This window comes from Medicago truncatula, chromosome 3, assembly GCF_003473485.1.
Source record: "Medicago truncatula cultivar Jemalong A17 chromosome 3, MtrunA17r5.0-ANR, whole genome shotgun sequence".
Classification (NCBI taxonomy): domain Eukaryota; kingdom Viridiplantae; phylum Streptophyta; class Magnoliopsida; order Fabales; family Fabaceae; genus Medicago; species Medicago truncatula.
In genome coordinates, this window is record NC_053044.1 from 26,172,514 (window position 1) to 26,191,020 (window position 18,507).

General features: G+C 33.6%; 2 protein-coding genes across 2 annotated transcripts; one reads left to right on the forward strand and one right to left on the reverse strand.

Annotated features, from left to right (window-relative positions):
* Positions 1-1,548: 1,548 nt before the first annotated feature.
* Positions 1,549-7,013, reverse strand: LOC11446526 (ent-kaurene synthase, chloroplastic). The gene is made up of 14 exons (XM_013604526.3): positions 6,925-7,013; positions 6,341-6,396; positions 5,956-6,241; positions 5,491-5,671; positions 4,802-5,019; positions 4,588-4,708; positions 4,395-4,492; positions 4,062-4,285; positions 3,711-3,823; positions 3,549-3,647; positions 2,987-3,202; positions 2,739-2,880; positions 2,310-2,555; positions 1,549-2,054 (listed from the first exon to the last, which is right to left on the reverse strand). The coding sequence occupies exons 1-14, from the start codon at positions 6,974-6,976 to the stop codon at positions 1,704-1,706; spliced, it is 2,403 nt and encodes an 800-aa protein (XP_013459980.1). The 5' UTR covers positions 6,977-7,013; the 3' UTR covers positions 1,549-1,703.
* Positions 7,014-12,020: 5,007 nt separating this feature from the next.
* Positions 12,021-13,367, forward strand: LOC112420177 (uncharacterized). The gene has a single exon (XM_024778850.1). It carries the CDS (start codon positions 12,021-12,023, stop codon positions 13,365-13,367), a length of 1,347 nt encoding a protein of 448 aa, XP_024634618.1.
* The last annotated feature ends 5,140 nt before the right edge of the window (positions 13,368-18,507 follow it).

The following is an 18,507-nucleotide window of genomic DNA, read 5'->3' on the forward strand; positions in this document are numbered from 1 at the left end:
CAGTTCTCCCCACTTCTCAGCATTCCATTCCTTGTCCTCATCCTTCTGCCTCTGAACATCACATTGTTCAGGCGGGGTTAACTCCAACAGTTTGTTAATAGCCTCGGTGCTATAATCAATGTACTTGACCCTCACATAGGACTCGTATTTCTTCCCGGAATTCTAGGCATTTGTATAGTACTCGAAGGTGACCGTTTTGTTCGCCTTTTCAAACACCATGCCATTTAGCAACTCCCAACCCCTCGTTCTAATTGTGAATTGCAATGACTTCTATATCTCATTCAAGATCTAAAACTGTCTTGCATTAAGCCACCAGTTATCTACTATGACAATCAAAGTGCCCTCCACATTGAAGCTAATCCAGTATTTCATGACACCAACTTAGAAGTAACTAACTATATAGTCTTAGTTCTAGAGATAACTTGTTCCAAAAGTTATATAGTTAGTTACTTTTAACTAACTGTATTAGAGTTTATGTTAGCATACAGTTGGCATAGCTTAGCTTCTCTAGTCATTTTCTTCTTCTATATAAGATATATTCCTACCTTGATTACACTTAATGAGAATTATATCATTCATTTTATTCCTTCATAATACTTCCTTCTTTGGAAGTGATCCTTTTAACCAGATTATTCATCTCTTGTTCTCTGATTGGCCAAAGAGATTGAACACGTTTTATACTTAAAAAGCTTTACGGTACAAATCTTTCTAAGTTGTCTCCAAATCACCATAGGGTGGAAAACCTATATTTGTTGAATCATAAAATATTATCTCCGAGGTTAGAGTTAAAGGCCTTGATACAAATATAACATCATGAGTTTTCATTATTTCCTTAGCATATTCTGCTGAGGAAACAATAATAAGGTAGACTTCACCAAGTTGAAGATGCATTAAAGTGCCATATTTTTTTGACAATTCTCTTAATTTTCAATGTTGTTGAAAAGGATTATGTGTTCTTCGATTTAAGGGAGACCCTTTGAACAATCATATCAGTGAATAGGACCACATTTTAACCCAAAACATTAAGCCATGGATTTGTAGGTCTTCTCACTTATAAAGAGCTCAACATTTACTTTTCAATTCAATGTGAGACTCTTACTCATACTACATCCGTTTCATATTAGGTGTCCTATTTAAGTTTTACACTGTTATTTAAGAAATGATTAATAGCGTTGGTCTTCATAGTAAAATGTGTATTATTTACCAAAACACCTTTTTTAATTATAGTCAGTGGAATATTTATTGACGATTGAAATGTAATAAATAAGGATAGGTAAGTGAAAAAAATAATAAATGTTGTATTAATATTTCCCTAATACCAACGCTTCCATAAAATATTTCGCTTTTTCCCGGATACTTAGGCTGAAATATTCATGGATTGGATGTTTCTTTATTGGCCTGTAGGACATAGTGGCGCATGGAACTGGGAGGATCCAATTTCTGGACATTGGGGTGTGGATGAAACATTAATGTTAAACATATGAGAAAAATTTAGTAAAAAATAAACTAAAAGTAAGAAACATTGGAATTCATAGTATGAGAAAGAACTTCTTAAAAATTAATTCATTCACTAAAACAAATGGACCACTTTCTATCATGAAACCAAAACACACAAAAGAAGATCCTTCTCTCCTATTTTATTTCATTGCCAAAAACAATTGCAGCTCTAGATTTTCTCAGTTTTTACCTATTGAACTATGGTATCACACCACTAGTGCTTTTGAGAGGGTGTGTTTCTTAGAATCACCCAACAATTCATTAAGAAAAATTGGATCTTTAATTACTGCATTAACAGTAGAGTACATCTCATTTAATGTAAATTTATCATTCTCATCGTAAAATAGGTACGACGCTTTCATCATTTTCCAAAACACATCCTTGCAAGGTCTTGGAACTAAGCTTCCTTTTTCCTGCAAAACTAATCTCAGAAGTTCCATTCTGTTTTCCTCCACAACACTCTTCAACTTATCAATGGCGTCTTCGACGGTAACAACTCCATTACCATGAACCATATGCAAAGTCACTGCATTCAGTTTCCCTTGCTCGAATTCTCTCTATAGAGCAGAAAAGATAAAACATTAGTTATCACGAAAGATTCGAAACCAAACACAGAATCAGTACACATAGCAAAAATTGAGTTTTATCTATTAAAAAAATGGTAAAGTAGTAATGATTATTAATTAAAGTGACACTATTGAACATATTATGATCGTCATGAGGGGATTTGAACTTTATCCTTGAGAATGTTACAGAATCAAATTTTACCACTAAGCTAACTATCAGCAACGGAACATAAATTGGCTATATACCTTAAATGTTTGAATATCATTCAGAAGACGCCCGCATATACTCGTCGTCTTTAAGATATAATTCAATTCCTTATTTGTAGCAACATCATCTGAAAGCTTTGGTCCAAGAAGATAGAGTGCTGTTAGAATAAGTGGTTCCAAGCCAAATGTTTCACATGCATTTTCCATATAAACATCTATTGTTGGAATGGTTTTGCTTCTTGACCACTCAGCTTCTATAAACATAGACTGAATCATATTTGACCACTGCAAAGAAAACAAAGTCAATTATGCATTCATGATACAATGTATATTTTTATGTCATTCAATTTTCCTTTTTCATTTCAAAGATTTGAACAACTAAATGTGAAAACAATAAAATATCATTTCACGCTTTGCTTTACAAACATTTGAAATCAGGAAATAAAGTGAAAGCAGAAAATCTCTTACAATCTTGATAAGATTTTCTGTCACATTGCGTCCTTGCCGCTTGACAGATTTCTCTCCAAACTCACAAATTGTGCTACGCATTGCAGAAAATATTATCTTAACTGCCTCGGAGCAACAAACAGTATCAACATCTACATCCCAACTGCAGTTACATTTTGACAACATTATTAATGTGCTGAAAATTATAGATAGAACTGCAGAGGAAATCAACAGATGCACATCTTTAACTAAGAATAGAAAAATAGTACATCTTGAATAGTTGAATGATGTTCAATTGCTCTTCTTCAGAACTCCCAACATCAAAGAAATCATCAACAACTGTTACAAGCACCGTACTTTTTGCCAAAGCTAAGCGAGAATCAGATAGTTCGGGGGAAAAAAGAGTAGCTGCACCGATGAAGTAACAATATGCTTGTTTCTGCCTTGCAAATTTTAATTTGTCTAGTCTATTTTCAACAATCCACCTGCATTTGATAGAAAACAGTTATATATCTAGCTCGGTAAAATGCATGGTCCTCTTGCAGAAATTTTAGCCAAAGTCCATGACATTATCTTGACGACACGTATTTGGATTAACTTTTTAGTAAACAAAGCATATATAGGCTCTGTATGACCTGGTTTATATTGGCACCAAAAGCTACTTTAAAATTGAAACTAAATACAAGAGCTTTAAAAATAAAGCTAATTAAAGATGTTTGGTAATTTTGGTTATGATTTGCATTACAAAGACGATAGTGATTTTTCTTTATTATTTTCCAGCAAGGCATGTAGTTTGTGGACTTTAAAAAGAAATAAAAAAAAAAGATTTACCCTTCAAGTTGTTTCAACTCTTGATTGTGTATTGATTGGCAGAGATTGAAGTCTCCTACTGCCAGCTTCAGAATTTCTTTGCTTGCAAGATTGCAAGATCTGTGTGATACAAACATTAAAAATTTGACCACAGAAAGGAGAGGAATGAAAATAAAGGCACACCTGTATGATGTTTTCAAAATCCTTGTTTCGTTTGCATTGTAATGCTCCACTGATCTCCTGTTCAACATACGCTCCAAATTTTTATGTTGTGGAAAGTTAAGAACTTCATTGACCTATAATGTGCAAGAACATTGCAGTTTTCAGGATAGATTGTAATATTGTATACAGTGATGCTAAAATCAGCAATATAAACATGTCATTGCGGCATATGGCCGTATGGTGAGGCCATGGGGGACATCCCTTTACACATTGTCTATGGCTGTTGCAAAAAAAAATCGACCACGCCATGGCCGTGATTTACACGAACTGATTGTATATATGCTATTATAAAAGATTGAGACAAGAAACTACCTCGTTATCAACATAAATCCGAAGTTTATCAGCGTACAATTGGTAAGTGGAAGAATCTTGCTCCAAAAAATGTCTTGTCCAAGAACTTTGTTTAAACAAAACTGATTCATCAGGATGTATAATGACTTGCGAAGCCTTATATAGCTCTAAAACAGCACTAACATCCTTCAAATACCCTTTCAAGGAATTGGCAAATTTATCTTCTGAATATTGATAAAATGGATCTGCAAACGCAAGTATACAACATACAATCAGCTTCCTTGGTTTTTTTTTTTTCGCTTCTAAAAAACAGAAATTCTAAACATGCACTTAAATATTTATAAATGATCCAACCTGAAGATACATCATAACCATTGAGACGCAATATTCGAAACGCCATTGCACAGGTTGTTGGATCTAAAAATATATCTTCTTCTTCTTGTAGCCAATATCTGAATTTTTTCATTCACACATTAATGTGTGGAGAGATCCAATTGATGAAAATGAAAATTGCACAAATGTTTTGAGTGTCTCAATGTATTATTACCTGTATGTTTCATCCAATACACTTTGAATTTCCTTTTCGAAATGACGATCAATGCCCAATCTTTCAAGACTATCAATCATATAGAGACGGCCATATATGTCTAGAGGATAAACTGTTGGAACTGATATTTTTTATTTAAAAGTAAAGTTAAATCAATGCACAAAAAGTTAATAGATAAGTTCAATCGAAAGAAAAAATAAGTTTAAAATTGTACCTGCATTACCAAACTTTTGTAAAACTGATTGAAGGTAACTAAGACAGTCAGCATTGTTTGAGTGCTGGAAAACAGCTGCTGTCGTAGCTGGTGAATTAAATAAAGATCCATTCTTTCTTTGATACTTTATGATTGTATTAAAGTCCATTGAGTTCAACATTCCTTCGGATACATATGCTAGATATGCTTTCCACCCTTCTGAATTGCATTCAAAGCCTCTATATTAAGACAAATGCACCATAAAAAAAGTCAGTTTCAACGATTTTTGTTTTAGTTTGAATACTTTCGGTTTCTGGGAGAAAGGGAGTTCGCTTGGCAGCATGTGCTATGTAAATTCTGGCCAACGATTGTTCAAGCCAGATGTTTTTACTCGAGTTCTTCCAATCAATTCGACTTTACGAATATTAGTTCGCAGTTGATTAGGAACAATTAATTGCAGTTAGATTTACATAAACTAGTTAGAAGGTTAGTGCTTCCTCAGCACTATAAATAGGACAGTCAATTATTATTTTTCATCTTTTATCAAATATGATTTTATTTGTGATTACTCCATTGAACTGTCAAGGTGTTGTTTCATCCTTTCTCCTCAATTCTCCTAATTCTCAACAATCTCTCTACTTTAAATTGTTAGCACCTGCATGTTATTAAAAGGATCATGAAACATACGCAAGAGAAAACCAAAACAGAACCTTTTGAGTTCTCTGTCCCTCTTCTGGATTATTGCTTCCAAGGTTGTAGATCTAATTGCAATGTTAATGCCCAAACTGTGTGCATATTCAATCAATGAAGGAAAAAGTATATCAAATCCTATGGGATGCTGTTGCTGGTCATCAATGATTGAAGTAAAATTTGACTCAATGAATTCAAGTCCTGCAAAATAAATAGATTTTCAAATGTAACCAACATTAACTGAAGTTTAACAACACATTCTTTTTCAAATTCAAATTTTAATTTAAAACATACAAAATGAATGTAGATACTAAAATCTTGATAAGTTAAGATCATAGAGATATTATAAAACAAAAGAACAAGAATTAAATTAAAGGAAACATTATACAATAATATATTATAAAATTTAAACCCAGACACGTTAATTTTTGTATTTCGGCTTTCTATAACGACAAATAAAGATAGCTAGGAGACGAGTAAATTACCCTTGTTTATCTTATCTTCCGCAATATTCCATTGCTTTAATGCAAGGATACATGCTAAGGTGGACAAGAGAGAATCATTCATCAACAGTGGATGGCGATCGGGAAGACCCCAGGAGCCATCCACAAGTTGATTATCTAGTAACCAATTCAAGCACTGAGGGAAAAATGGGGCGTGAGGCGACGTGGAAGAAGGAATCATGGCCACCCATGCTGTATCATATGAGGAAATTGAAAGTTCAACCTTCTTGAAAATGTTCTTGATTCTTTCTTTAGTGTCTTCAAAACACTAAAAGCAATAAAACACATTAATTTGATTTCCTTACTACTGCTCACAAAAAAAAGTCTTTGTATTTAATAAATAACTTAAAATATACGCATGTCATACCAAAGCTGTAGTGCTGTTATTCTTCTTCTTTAGAGCTGATGCAATCATAGAAGAATCTGTTATGAAGGAAAAACTATCTAATAAAACTTTCATATTAAGAGATAGGCAGTGTTTCATATGCACAGAATAATCAAATATATTAAAATAAAAACTGAAAGTAGTACAATGCCGTTATCCTAGGCGCGGTTCAATTATATTAAGAGATAGGCTTGCTTTCCATGCGTTTTTTTCCTTAACAATGCCTACCGGAATCCAATTTCCGGTAAGACTTGGTGCTTAACTGCTTCTTTAGACCTTTCTTGTTTTTCTCCAGATTTAATTGAAGTCTTCATTATTGGCATGGAAATATAAATTGTACTGAACCTCATTTGAAGCTTTATATACAGAAATAAAAATCAAATTAGTTTATCATTTTCGTTTTTTCTCTTAAACTCTAACTCTGAATAGTTACTCCCTCCGATCTCATTCAATCTAGAAACTTCACCTTCACCAATATTTCCCTCCAAAAACTGAAAATAGTAATAAAATCTAAAAGAAATAAATAGTAATAAAAAATAAGAGTAAAACACAAGACAAAGCTCAACCTGAAGTTGAAGAAAAGCAAGGAAGATGAGTGCTGAAGTGTGGAAGAGACATGATGCTGTGTTGTAAACTGAGTTAGACAGTAGGGAATCAATAGTTGGAATTATATTTCCAAGTGTTACAGTCTTTATAACCCGAAAACTTCATAATTAATTCCAAATTGACTGTATATATATATATATATATATATATATATATATATGTTATTGAGTAGATATAAAATTGGGATATATATGTACAATAAGAGACAAACTTTCATTGATTAAGATAATATGAACAGTCCGGCAAGCTGCATATTAGGAAATTAACATAGGTCCAAATCTTCATTTGGTTTCTAGAAATATACAATTTTTTGCTTTTAGTTTCTATAAAAATATTTTTATTTTATTAGTCTTTGCAAATATGCTCCGTTTTCTTTTGATCTCCATTGTTTTGTTCTAGTCTTTACAAGATTTATTCATATGTCAATTTGACCCTCTAATATGTGTAATATTTATTTTAGACATTTATCTCATATATATTGGACAGACAATAATCAAATTCTCCATTCGTCTCACAATATTAGTCGTTTAAGGTTTGTTACTATTATTAAGGAAATGATTAATTGTGTCGATTTCAATGGTAAAATTAGTAGTATATACTAAAACACCCTTATTAATTGTAGTTAGTGGAGTAGTTAAGTTGTATGAAATTCAATAAATAAGGGTGTAAAAGTGAAAAAAAAAAAAAATGCTGCATTGGTGTACTATAAAGTGACCATTACTTTGAGAAAAAGAAAAAATATTAAAGAGAAAATAATTGTGAGACGGGGGAGTATTTTACATATGACAGTAGACGATTACAATATAAACAAAGAAAATGTTAGGTAGACACTCCATTAAATGTATACACCTTTAAAGAGAGATGTGATAAATGTGATAATTTAATTGAAGATATGGTAGGAGGTGAGAGATAAAATTAAAGTAGTGATACATAGACCACCTTAGGTGGCATGTACCACTTGTACACCCACACACAATTGTGACATGTATTCATGTGGTCCCCACACACATAAAAACTCACATTCACACACTTTCACACACTCTCACATGGAAGTGGTGCATAGTGTGTATGGAGAAAAGGGTGTTCATGAAACATTATCCTAAAATTAAATAAAGTGTAGAATGAGTGTAGAAAAAAAAAATGTATTGTACAAATATCATTACTATATAAACATACTCCATCCGTTTCTAATTCTAAACAAATTTAATTTTTTAGGTTTATTCAATTAATGATATATGTGATTTATAATATGAACCATATACATCATTATGTAATATTGATGTCTTTTCTCAAGTCTTCAAAATATAGTGAGCATTGGATTTTTGTATTTTGGATGACTTGTTGATGTCGGTAGAAGTGAAACTTTCGGTCTTTTATCTACTCTAAATTGGGACGTGGATTTTGAGTTGAACTTCAAAAGAATACTGCTGGATAGTTTCAAGAATAATTGAGTAGACGTTTGGAATTTCAAACATTATATTATATTGTAGATATATTCTCTCTAATAAATTATACAAGAACTCTCACACTGAGTTCGTTAAGAGACAAACGAACCTAAATTGACATCAGAGAAAATCATATCTACGACAGGAGCACATTCTAAAGTCGGAAGCAATCACACCACCAAAACAATCAAATGGGTTGACAAACAAATGAGGTTGTTGATGCTTATGCAAAGGAAACGTAAAAGAAACATAACAACAATGACCAAATTCATTTTTGTTTTTGAAGAAGATATTTAAACCTTTAAATATGTTAGGAAATATTCACTCCATCCCCTTAATATAGCAATAGTTTACAAAAATATAAAAATTATAAAAAATTGTTGAGTAAAATTTGTCTGAAAATATGTAATTATTAGTCCCTTGTTTCAAATTATATGTCGATTTAGAAAAAAATTATCTCAAATTATATGTCATTTTACAATACTAATGAAGCATTGATATTACTTTTCCAATTACATCTTTAACTATTTTTTACTCTCTCTTCTTTCAATTCTTTCATTTATTTTTCTCGTATAATTTATTAAGGACAATTTTGTAAACAAATCATAATATATCTTTTCCAATGGCTATTTTGTTTGGTGGTATGATTTTTTCGATTCTCTAATCTTTTAGATTTGTTGAGATTTGTAGGTTTCGAGAGGTCATGTCTACTGTCACTCTGGTATTGCTTGAAAGAGTTTTTTATGCTTGATGTTTGATCAGGGACCTTTTTATGCTTAATTCGTCATATTTGTACTCTTACTATTTTATGCAGATGTTCACTTTTCATACTTTTTGTAACTTGTTTTTGTACGCGGGTTCGTTGGATTGCACTTGTGATTAGTGAATTTTTGTTATGATAGATTAGAATCGATCCACTTAGACCGATTTATCATGATGTATTCTCATTTAAGTTATCCCTGAGTCAGTCTAATGTCACCCAATCTTTCGATTTATTTTTTTTTAATATATTTTCTTTTTTGCCTTAAAAAAATTTCCCTTAACAAAGTTTACTTGACCAAATAATAATGAAGGTACTCAAAAGCAAGGGGTGTTATAATATTTTAAGCAAACAAAGTAACGCTAACAGACCGTGTTTTCCGCGAAATATCAGTACTTTTGCTGTTCTTTATTTTCTTGGTACAGATTTTTGTTGTTCTTATATTAAAAACAATAAGAATATTTGTATCCAATAATAATAATAATAATAAGATAAGAATATTTGTGTGATAGCCATCATAATTTTGTCTTTTTGGTTGTCATACGAAACTAGCATTATCAATGACATAGAAACGGTCTCGATCTACATAGTTGTGTTCCTCTGCGGCGAAGTGCATGGAAGATCTTCTGTGGTTCTCGTTCCTTTTAAGGATTTTGAGGACTCTGAGACATCTAAAAACTTCCCCTTTCCAATTACATCCTCTCAGTTTGTTATCGGTAAAGGTTTTCCAATTCTGGTGTGAACATGCATGGGACCTTATTTCCCATTTTAGGCCTTTTCTTCAACATATTATGCTTTTAACTCGCATAAAAACGATTTAGCGCATCCCTAGGACGTATGATGCGCATGAGGCAGTGGCAAACATTGTCCCGTGCACGGTGGCACATAGATCATACCCAATGGCGCATGAGGCTCATGTGTGAATTCTTGTGTTTTCGTCTTGTTTTCGAAAACCTTCTAAGAACCACTAATTTTCAATCTTCATCCTTCATGTGATGTCTTGGTTTATCGATTTACATAACACTCAAAACATCTATGGAGTTGTATGATTTAGGATAAAAGTGATTTATAATGACTCGAGGGAAAACAATACAATATATTCCTCAAATCATTGACAACTCATCTAACTCCACTACAAGAAATACTAGATTTTCCTACAAAACTTTCCGACGAAATTTCCTAGAAAGCGGTTTCCTACGAATTAGCGACGAAATTTTCGTCGGAAAGCAACTGTCAGTAAAAAGCAGCGTTATGCACAGAAAAGTGGAGCACGTGGCAGCTTGTGAATGGCTGACTTTACCGAGGAATAATTTCCTAGGAAAGCGGCGGCCCCACATGCAGAAAAAGGGTGTGTGGAAGCATGTGATTGACCTACTTTACCGAGGAATATTTTCCTAGGAAAGCTGCGGCCCCACATGCACACAGTCGTTGGATAAAGGGTGTGTGTATGGTTGTGATTGGTGGAAATTACATACGAAAATTTCGTCGGAAAACACGGGACCCACATGCTAACTAGCCGTTTGTTACCGTTGCAGCATCTGTGTGTATAAATATACAACACTCTATTTTCTTCTTTACAATCTTCATTCTATTCTCATTCAAATTTTTTTAATATCACTCAAATTTTATTCTCCATCATTTTATTATCATTATTGAAGTTTCTAACAAAGGTAATTATTGATATTTTCTTATAATTGATTTCAATTTTACATGTGTTTGAATTTATAAATATTTAATGTAGTTATATATTAAAATAAGTTACATTTTTTTTTTTTATAGTTATGTTGGTTCTGATCCATTTTGAGGTTGGTGTTGTTGTTCGTTGCCGTTGATTTTGTTGTCTCCGCTTAGTTCGTCGACTTATTATTTGAGGTTGGTACATTTCTAACTTATTTTAAATAATTATTACAATGGTATTAGTACTAAATATTAAATATTAGAAAAATAGTTACTAAAGTTATTATATTGTAATTAATAAAAATGTTAGCGGGATTTTTCTAAAAAAAATGTTAGTTGGATTAACTTCTTTAAAAAAATATTTAGTGGGATTAAATTAAATTTCAACTTATTAGTGTTAGAGAGAGTAACTTATTAGTGTTAGAGAGAGTATAATAAAAAAAGTGTTAACTTGTAGAAAAATTTGTAGTTTAGTTAAAAATGTTTACTTTTAAAAATGTGTGTATTTATATATATTGTTAATTTAGTTATTAAAATATGTTGCATTATTTTTTGTAGTTTCCTTGTTTTCGATCCATTTTAAAGTTGGTGTTGCTGCTGGCTGGTTGTTGCTTGTTATTTGAGGTTAGTATCTTTTATCTATTTAAAATTTATTCAATGGATTAGTATTAAAAATATTAGATATTAGAAACATAGTTAGTAAAATTAAATTGTAGTAAATATGTTATTTAGATCAAATTTGTTTTACGTAAAATAAATGTAGTTAGTAAAAATGTTACCGTAGTTCTTTTGAAAAAAAGTTAAGTTAGTAAAGAAATATGTATAATTAAGTTTGTTAGAAAAATAATGTAAATTAGTAAAACAATTATGAAGTTAATTAATATGATATATGTGAATTATTTTGTGGGAATCAATTCTGCCGTCTATGCTTAACATTTATTTGTGGTTCGTAATTTGTATATGCACGCAATGTTTATTTCATACAAATTTTAGAAAATGTTATATATTTTAGTCATAAAATATAAAATATTATATAATTTTTATGCGATGGCATGTTTATTTTGTACAAATTTCTAAATATTTAGATGATTAGAAAAAAATTGTTATTTATATTAAAAAAATATTTACGTATAAAAAATGGAACTAATTTGAGTCAACTGCAGCGACACGAAAAATGGATCAACATATTTTCCATCGTAGCTGGATGTACGATAGAAAATATCCGGGGAAAAGGAAACTTAAGGCGGCTTTTGTGGATGGAGTTCGTGATTTTGTTGCTTACGCCATGGCGCAAGATGCCTTTCAATTGGAGGGAGGGATAAGATGTTCGTGTGTTAAATGTACGTGTAGGTTGATTCGGAGCCCAAAAGATGTTCTAAACCATTTAAAGGACCTTGGTTTTATGGAGAATTATTATGTGTGGATTTATCACGGTGAACAAGAGCCGACAAATAATACCGAGTTTGATGTTAATATGCACGCTTCAAGCAGTGAGGCACGTATGGAGTGTGAAAACTTTGGCGTGATGGAAGATATGGTCGGTGATGCTGTTGGGGTGAACCTGTCTTACAACGAGGGTGGTGAAGAGGAAACAATCCCGAATGAGAAAGCGTTGAAGTTTTACAAGATGATGCAAGAAGTAAACAAGCCGTTGTTTGAAGGGTCGTCTGATTCTAAGTTATCCATGAGTGTAAGGCTTTTAGCTGCCGCGTCAGATTGGAGTGTAGCCGAAGAAGGCTCAGAGTGTTATACAGATATCATGAGGGACACAACTCCTGTAAAGGACAATTTGCCCTTGAGTTTTTATGAGGCTCAAAAGTTGGTGGAGAAGTTGGGATTGGAAGTTAAAACTACTGATTGTTGCGTTAATGGGTGCATGTTGTTTTACGACAACGAATTTGGTAAAAATGATGGGGCGTTGGTGGCGTGTAAATTTTGCAATGCACCGAGGTATGAAGTATGTGATGATGCCGGTTCTCAGAAGAAGAAACGAGTCTCAATCAAGTCAATGTTTTATCTGCCAATAATACCAAGATTGCAGAGATTGTTTGCATCAACTCACACGGCCGATAAAATGACATGGCATTATTATAATAAACCTAATTCAGGTGTGATGCGACATCCTTGTGACGGGGTGGCATGGAAGCACTTTGATCAAGTACATCGTGATTTTGCAGAAGATCCACATAATGTGAGGCTTGGATTATGCTCTGATGGATTTATTCCATATATCCAAGCATCAGCAACGCCTTATTCTTGTTGGCCAATTCTTCTTACCCCGTATAATGTTCCTCTTGAGATGTGCATGTCAAAGCCTTATTTGTTTTTGAGTTGTATTGTACCAGGACCTACGAGCTCCTTAGATGGTATAGATGTGTATATACAACCCTTAATTGATGATTTGAATAGATTGTGGAACGGTGTATCGACATATGATATTGCAAGGAAGAAAATTTTTAGAATGAGGGCAGCTCTGATGTGGACTATTAACGACTTTCCTGCATATGGAATGTTGTCTTGATGGTCGACTCATGGAAGATTGGCTTGTCCACATTGCATGGAACAAACAAAGGCCATATGGTTTCATCACGGAAGAAAGCATTCGTAGTTTGACTGTCATCGTCCATTTTTACCCGCGACACATGAATTTCGTAAGAAGAAGAATTTGTTTACTAAAGGAAAAACAGAAAAAGATGGCCCGCCTCCTAGGACGACATCAGAGGAAGTATACCGTAGAGTCAATGAACTAGGACTTTTGAAATTCACAGATGTTGGCAAAAGAGTCAGACACCCAAAATACGGTAACGAGCACCATTGGACCAAAAGGAGTATCTTCTGGGATCTCCCTTACTGGAAAGATAATTTACTGAGACATAATTTTGATGTTATGCACATTGAAAAGAACTTTTGTGACAATATAATTCACATAGTGATGAATGTCTCTGCTAAAACAAAAGATAATGAGAAGGCTAGAATGGACTTGCCATTGCATTGTAAGAGACCATAAATGGAGCTACAACTTCTTCAAAATGGAAAATATCTAAAATCCAAGGCTGTTTATAGTCTTACTGATGATGAAGCAAAATCTGTTTGTCAATGGTTGAAAGAATTGAGGATGCCAGACGGATATTGTTCTAACTTGTCGAGGTGTGCCGACGTCAACTCAGGAAGACTGCGTAGAATGAAAAGTCATGATTCCCACGTTTTCCTGGAACGCTTACTTCCAATTGCGTTTCGCTCATTGCCAAACAATGTCTTAATCCCCTTGACTGAAATTAGCCTTTTTTTTTAAAGACTTGTGCGCTTCAACCTTGAGGATGGATGAACTTGTTAAAATGGATCAAAATATGCCTATCACTCTTTGTAAACTAGAGCAAGTTTTTCCCCCGGGCTTCTTTGATTTTATGGAACATCTTCCTGTGCATCTCGCATACGAAGCTTGGCTCGGTGGACTTGTTCAATATAGGTGGAGGTATCCTTTTGAAAGGTTCATGGTGTTATCACGATTTCGGGGTATCAAGTCATTAATTAGGCTTGAACCTTTCAATCTTTGATATTCTCTATTTTTTCTTGGGAAGGGCAAAATTGAGAAAACCCTTAGAAATTCTAAGTTCGGGGGTCGTTTTCGTTACGGGAAGGTGTTAGGCACCCGCAATGACTATAGTACTCTATAGGAACCGTTTTCCTAGTTTTATGTCTACGCTTTATTTTTAATGCTATTTACTAAAAAAAGGAAGTTGTTTATGTTAAGAATGGGGGGAGGAGTGTTTGGATTTTTATTTTATTGGACTTGGAGAGGATTTGACCTCTTGCCTACATACTCTTTTAAGGGATCAAAATTCCATGTAGTTCTCTTTCAAATTTTTTTTCGTGTGTTTGATTGATTTTAAGTTTTGGAAAATGGTTTTGAAGAAGAGAAAGAGGCCGTAAAGGCATGAGAAAAAAAATGGTGAATAGTTGGTTCAATTATTATTAAAAAAAGGTCTAAGTTGGAATTAGAGTTCATTTGAGTTTGATTAAGAAAATAAAGAGAAAATTCAATGGAGTTTGACTCCAAGGTTTATTTGGAAAAATTTTCAAGTGATGGAATTTGCTTGTTTTTTGGAAAATTGATATTTTTCTAAGTATCGCGTTTCCTAGGCATACATCTAAAGCGGTAAACATACAACGTGTGTGCGTGTCGGTGCTTGTGTCGGTGTACATCATTAGAGAGTCCATTGTCCGTTACATTGGCCCTAGTTTACATTCTATGGTCTTGCAAGAAATTAAAAGGAAATTTAAACTACCTAAAAAAAATGCCTAAACTATTAGAAATGGAGATGAAATGATAGGATGCTTATGAGGTCAATGAAACAAGAAATGAAATGGTTAGTAATATAAGGCATAAAATGGTAAGAAAAGTAAGCAAAGAATTACGAGGCGAAACGGTAAAAATGACAACAATAACCAAAATGTAAAAAAAAACACATTACTTGTAACAAAAGAAATTAACAAATCACATTAAAACAGTAAAACAAACACACAACCAGTAGCATATTCAACATGAAATTGCATATAAATCACTCATATCATGCCAAGACCTCATGAACGAATTATGGCAAGAAAATTCGCAAGTTTAATCAAAAAACGAACAAATCAACAAGAAAATATTGCATATATTTTTATCATTTTTTTTAACATGCAAAAACATCACAAAAGTATTAAAAATACATCAAGAAACATATAGGAATTTTTAGGAATTTTTTGCAAGAAAATTGAACAAGCAGGGGGTTCAGATAGCAAGAAACAGGGTGCAAATAGCAAGAAATAAGAAAAAAAATGCAGAAATAAACAAACTGGAAGCCCAAGCCCAAAACCCATGGATCCGGATGCATAGGGAGCGTTGGATTGATCCAGGAAGCCAAACCCTAGATCTAAAGGCTCAAAATGAAGGGAAAGAACCAGAAATAAACCGGACCAGTTCAGTTGCTTATAAAAAGGCTTGGGGACCGGTTTTTTCATTTTCTTCCTCTTCATTCTCTCTCTTCTCTCATTCTAGTGAGAGAAGCTCTCACCTCTCTCCTCTCTCAAACTCGCCGGATTCTGGAAATGGCGGATGATCTTCATCTTCTCCGGTGAAGCTTGCTTCTCCGGCGTGGTGGCCGGCCGCCCAAGGGTGGCGGCGCCGCCGCCGGAGTTGAGCAAGTTTCTCCGATTTCGAATTTTTTTACATTTTTAGATATTCTTTTTTGTTCTGAACACGAATCTGGCACTGGATTTTGCATGCAAAGCTCGAATCAACATAGATCTGAGATTCTTTTTTGCGGTTTTCGAAATCTTTTTTTAGTTTTTTTTTAGTTCTTTTTGAATGAGACCTTTAGAACTTCACAGATCTACATTTGATTCATCTTAGTTGTTGTTTTTAAGCAAGAAAGATGAAGTTTATGTGTTTACCTGTAGTTTCAATGGAGGTTTCGAGATTCTTCAGAAAAAACTTGATTTTTGGCTCTGCTTTGTTGATTTTGCTGCGTGAATCCGAAAATAAATCGGTTCTGGCTGGTTTGATTCTTTCTTCTTCTTCACTGGTTCGAATTTTTTCTTCTTTTCCTCTTCCTCTTCACTGATTCTCTGTGATCGGTGCTTGAGTTTGCCAATGGCGAATTCGCACCTTGAATTGTAGAGAATCTGGTTCGATGATGATGATTCTTTGATGAATCACTGAGAACCGTGATGAATTTGATTGAATCTGGTTCTGGAAAAGTTAGGGTTTATGAATGTTCTTGGTGTTCTTTGTGATTTTCTGTTTTGATCTAACTGAATGGAGAGAGAAAGTTGAAATTCTGTTTTGGTGATGTGTCACTGATTCTGTGGATCTGTGCAGATTTGTTCAGTGAATGCACCTTTTATAGGCTGCCATGTGTGATTCTGGACCAATGAAATGGTGACATCTGTTTTTGGACTTAGGGACCTTTCTGCAAAATAAGAAAATTGAAGGACTGGACTGCAATTAAGAAAAAGGACCTAAAAATGCAATTTTAAAAAAGTATTGGACTAAAATGCAATAAAAATAAAATTGGACTAAAATTGGTAAATTGGACGAAACGTAAAGTGAAACCACAAATAAAATCAACAAAAAGGACTAAAATGAACCAATTACAAAAATGAGGTATTTTAAAATACTTCTCTGCCGAAATTTTGACAGGAAAAGAGCAAAATGCCCCTAGGGACTAAACTGACTCAGATGCAATTTTTGAATTGATTTTAGACAGAGATTCAACAATGATTTGTACAAACAAGTTAAAAAGACTCAGAGACAGACACAGGGACTAAAATGGGTTCCAATGCAGGAAATGACCAAAATACCCTTTTTTGTATGATTTTTTGAAATAAAATGCAAGAAAAGTAATGCAATGATTCAGAGAGTTTTCAAATGACTTGTAATGCAAGAAAGATACTTTGGATAGTTTTATGCAAGAAAAGTACTGATTGAACACACTTCGAGACAGAGACAGTAAAATATGCAGATGAAAAGAGAGTAAAGGTTCAGAGTAAAACAACAGTAAATTGACAGATATCAGTGTAAAAAAGAAATTTGAACGGGTATTTTTAGGTCCAAAATCAGGGTATAACACATGGGTTATGCAAAGCGAATGGTGAGAAATAAAGCAAGGGTTGAGGGATCAATAGTTGCAGCTTACGTGCGTCTGGAAACAAACTATTTCATCTCTCATTACTCCAACCCGTTGATGTTGACCCCAAGGAATACACGAAATGAAGTTATTGTTGAAAGTGAAGGGTTTCAGTCTGCCTTATCAGTTTTTCATCACCAAGGACGTCCTTGTCATCCAGGGAAATATTACTGGATGAACGATGCAGAGTTGCAGTCAGCGACAATTCATGTGATGATTAATTGTAGCGAAGTTGGACCATACATTGCGATATTTCAAGGATTAAATATCAGCAACATATATACAAGTTTTCAAGGATGGTTTAAGCATCAATTGTTAAATTCTCATCCGACTACACAAATATATCATTTGAGGGGATTAGCCGAAGGTCCGGGAAGAAAAGTCAAACAATGGGACACTTACTTTGTCAATGGGTTTAAATTTCATACTCAATCACGATCAGTGGGCAAAAAAACAATTAACAGTGGTGTTTACGTCAAAGGAATCAATGATGGAGGTGAAGATGACTTCTATGGTGTGATCAAACACATATTTGAAGTAACTTACCTATATGTAGGTGAACCTAACAAAGTTGTATTGTTTTATTGTGACTGGTTTGACCCTGCAAATGGGATGAAAATTGATCCAAAGCATAAAACTGTTGATGTACGAATGAACAGGATGTATAATGCATTTGACCCTTTCATTTTGGCAAGTAAAGTTAGTCAAGTGTATTATGTACCCTATCCTTCTCATCACCGACGCAAACATGGATGGTTTGCACATTTTTCTGATTGGTTATTGCTGGAACGATTATTCATTGTGTTGTAAATCATGGAAATATAGATTATGTCTTGTAGGATATATATCTGATTTGCTTCTGTTTGGTGCTTTTTGTTTCTAAAATATAATGACACCATGCATGCACCTTCACTGTTCATCATCTTCTTGCCGTTTGCTGCTTCCATCGCTGCTTCCATCACACTAATCGCTCGCTCTCACTCTCTTCCTTCA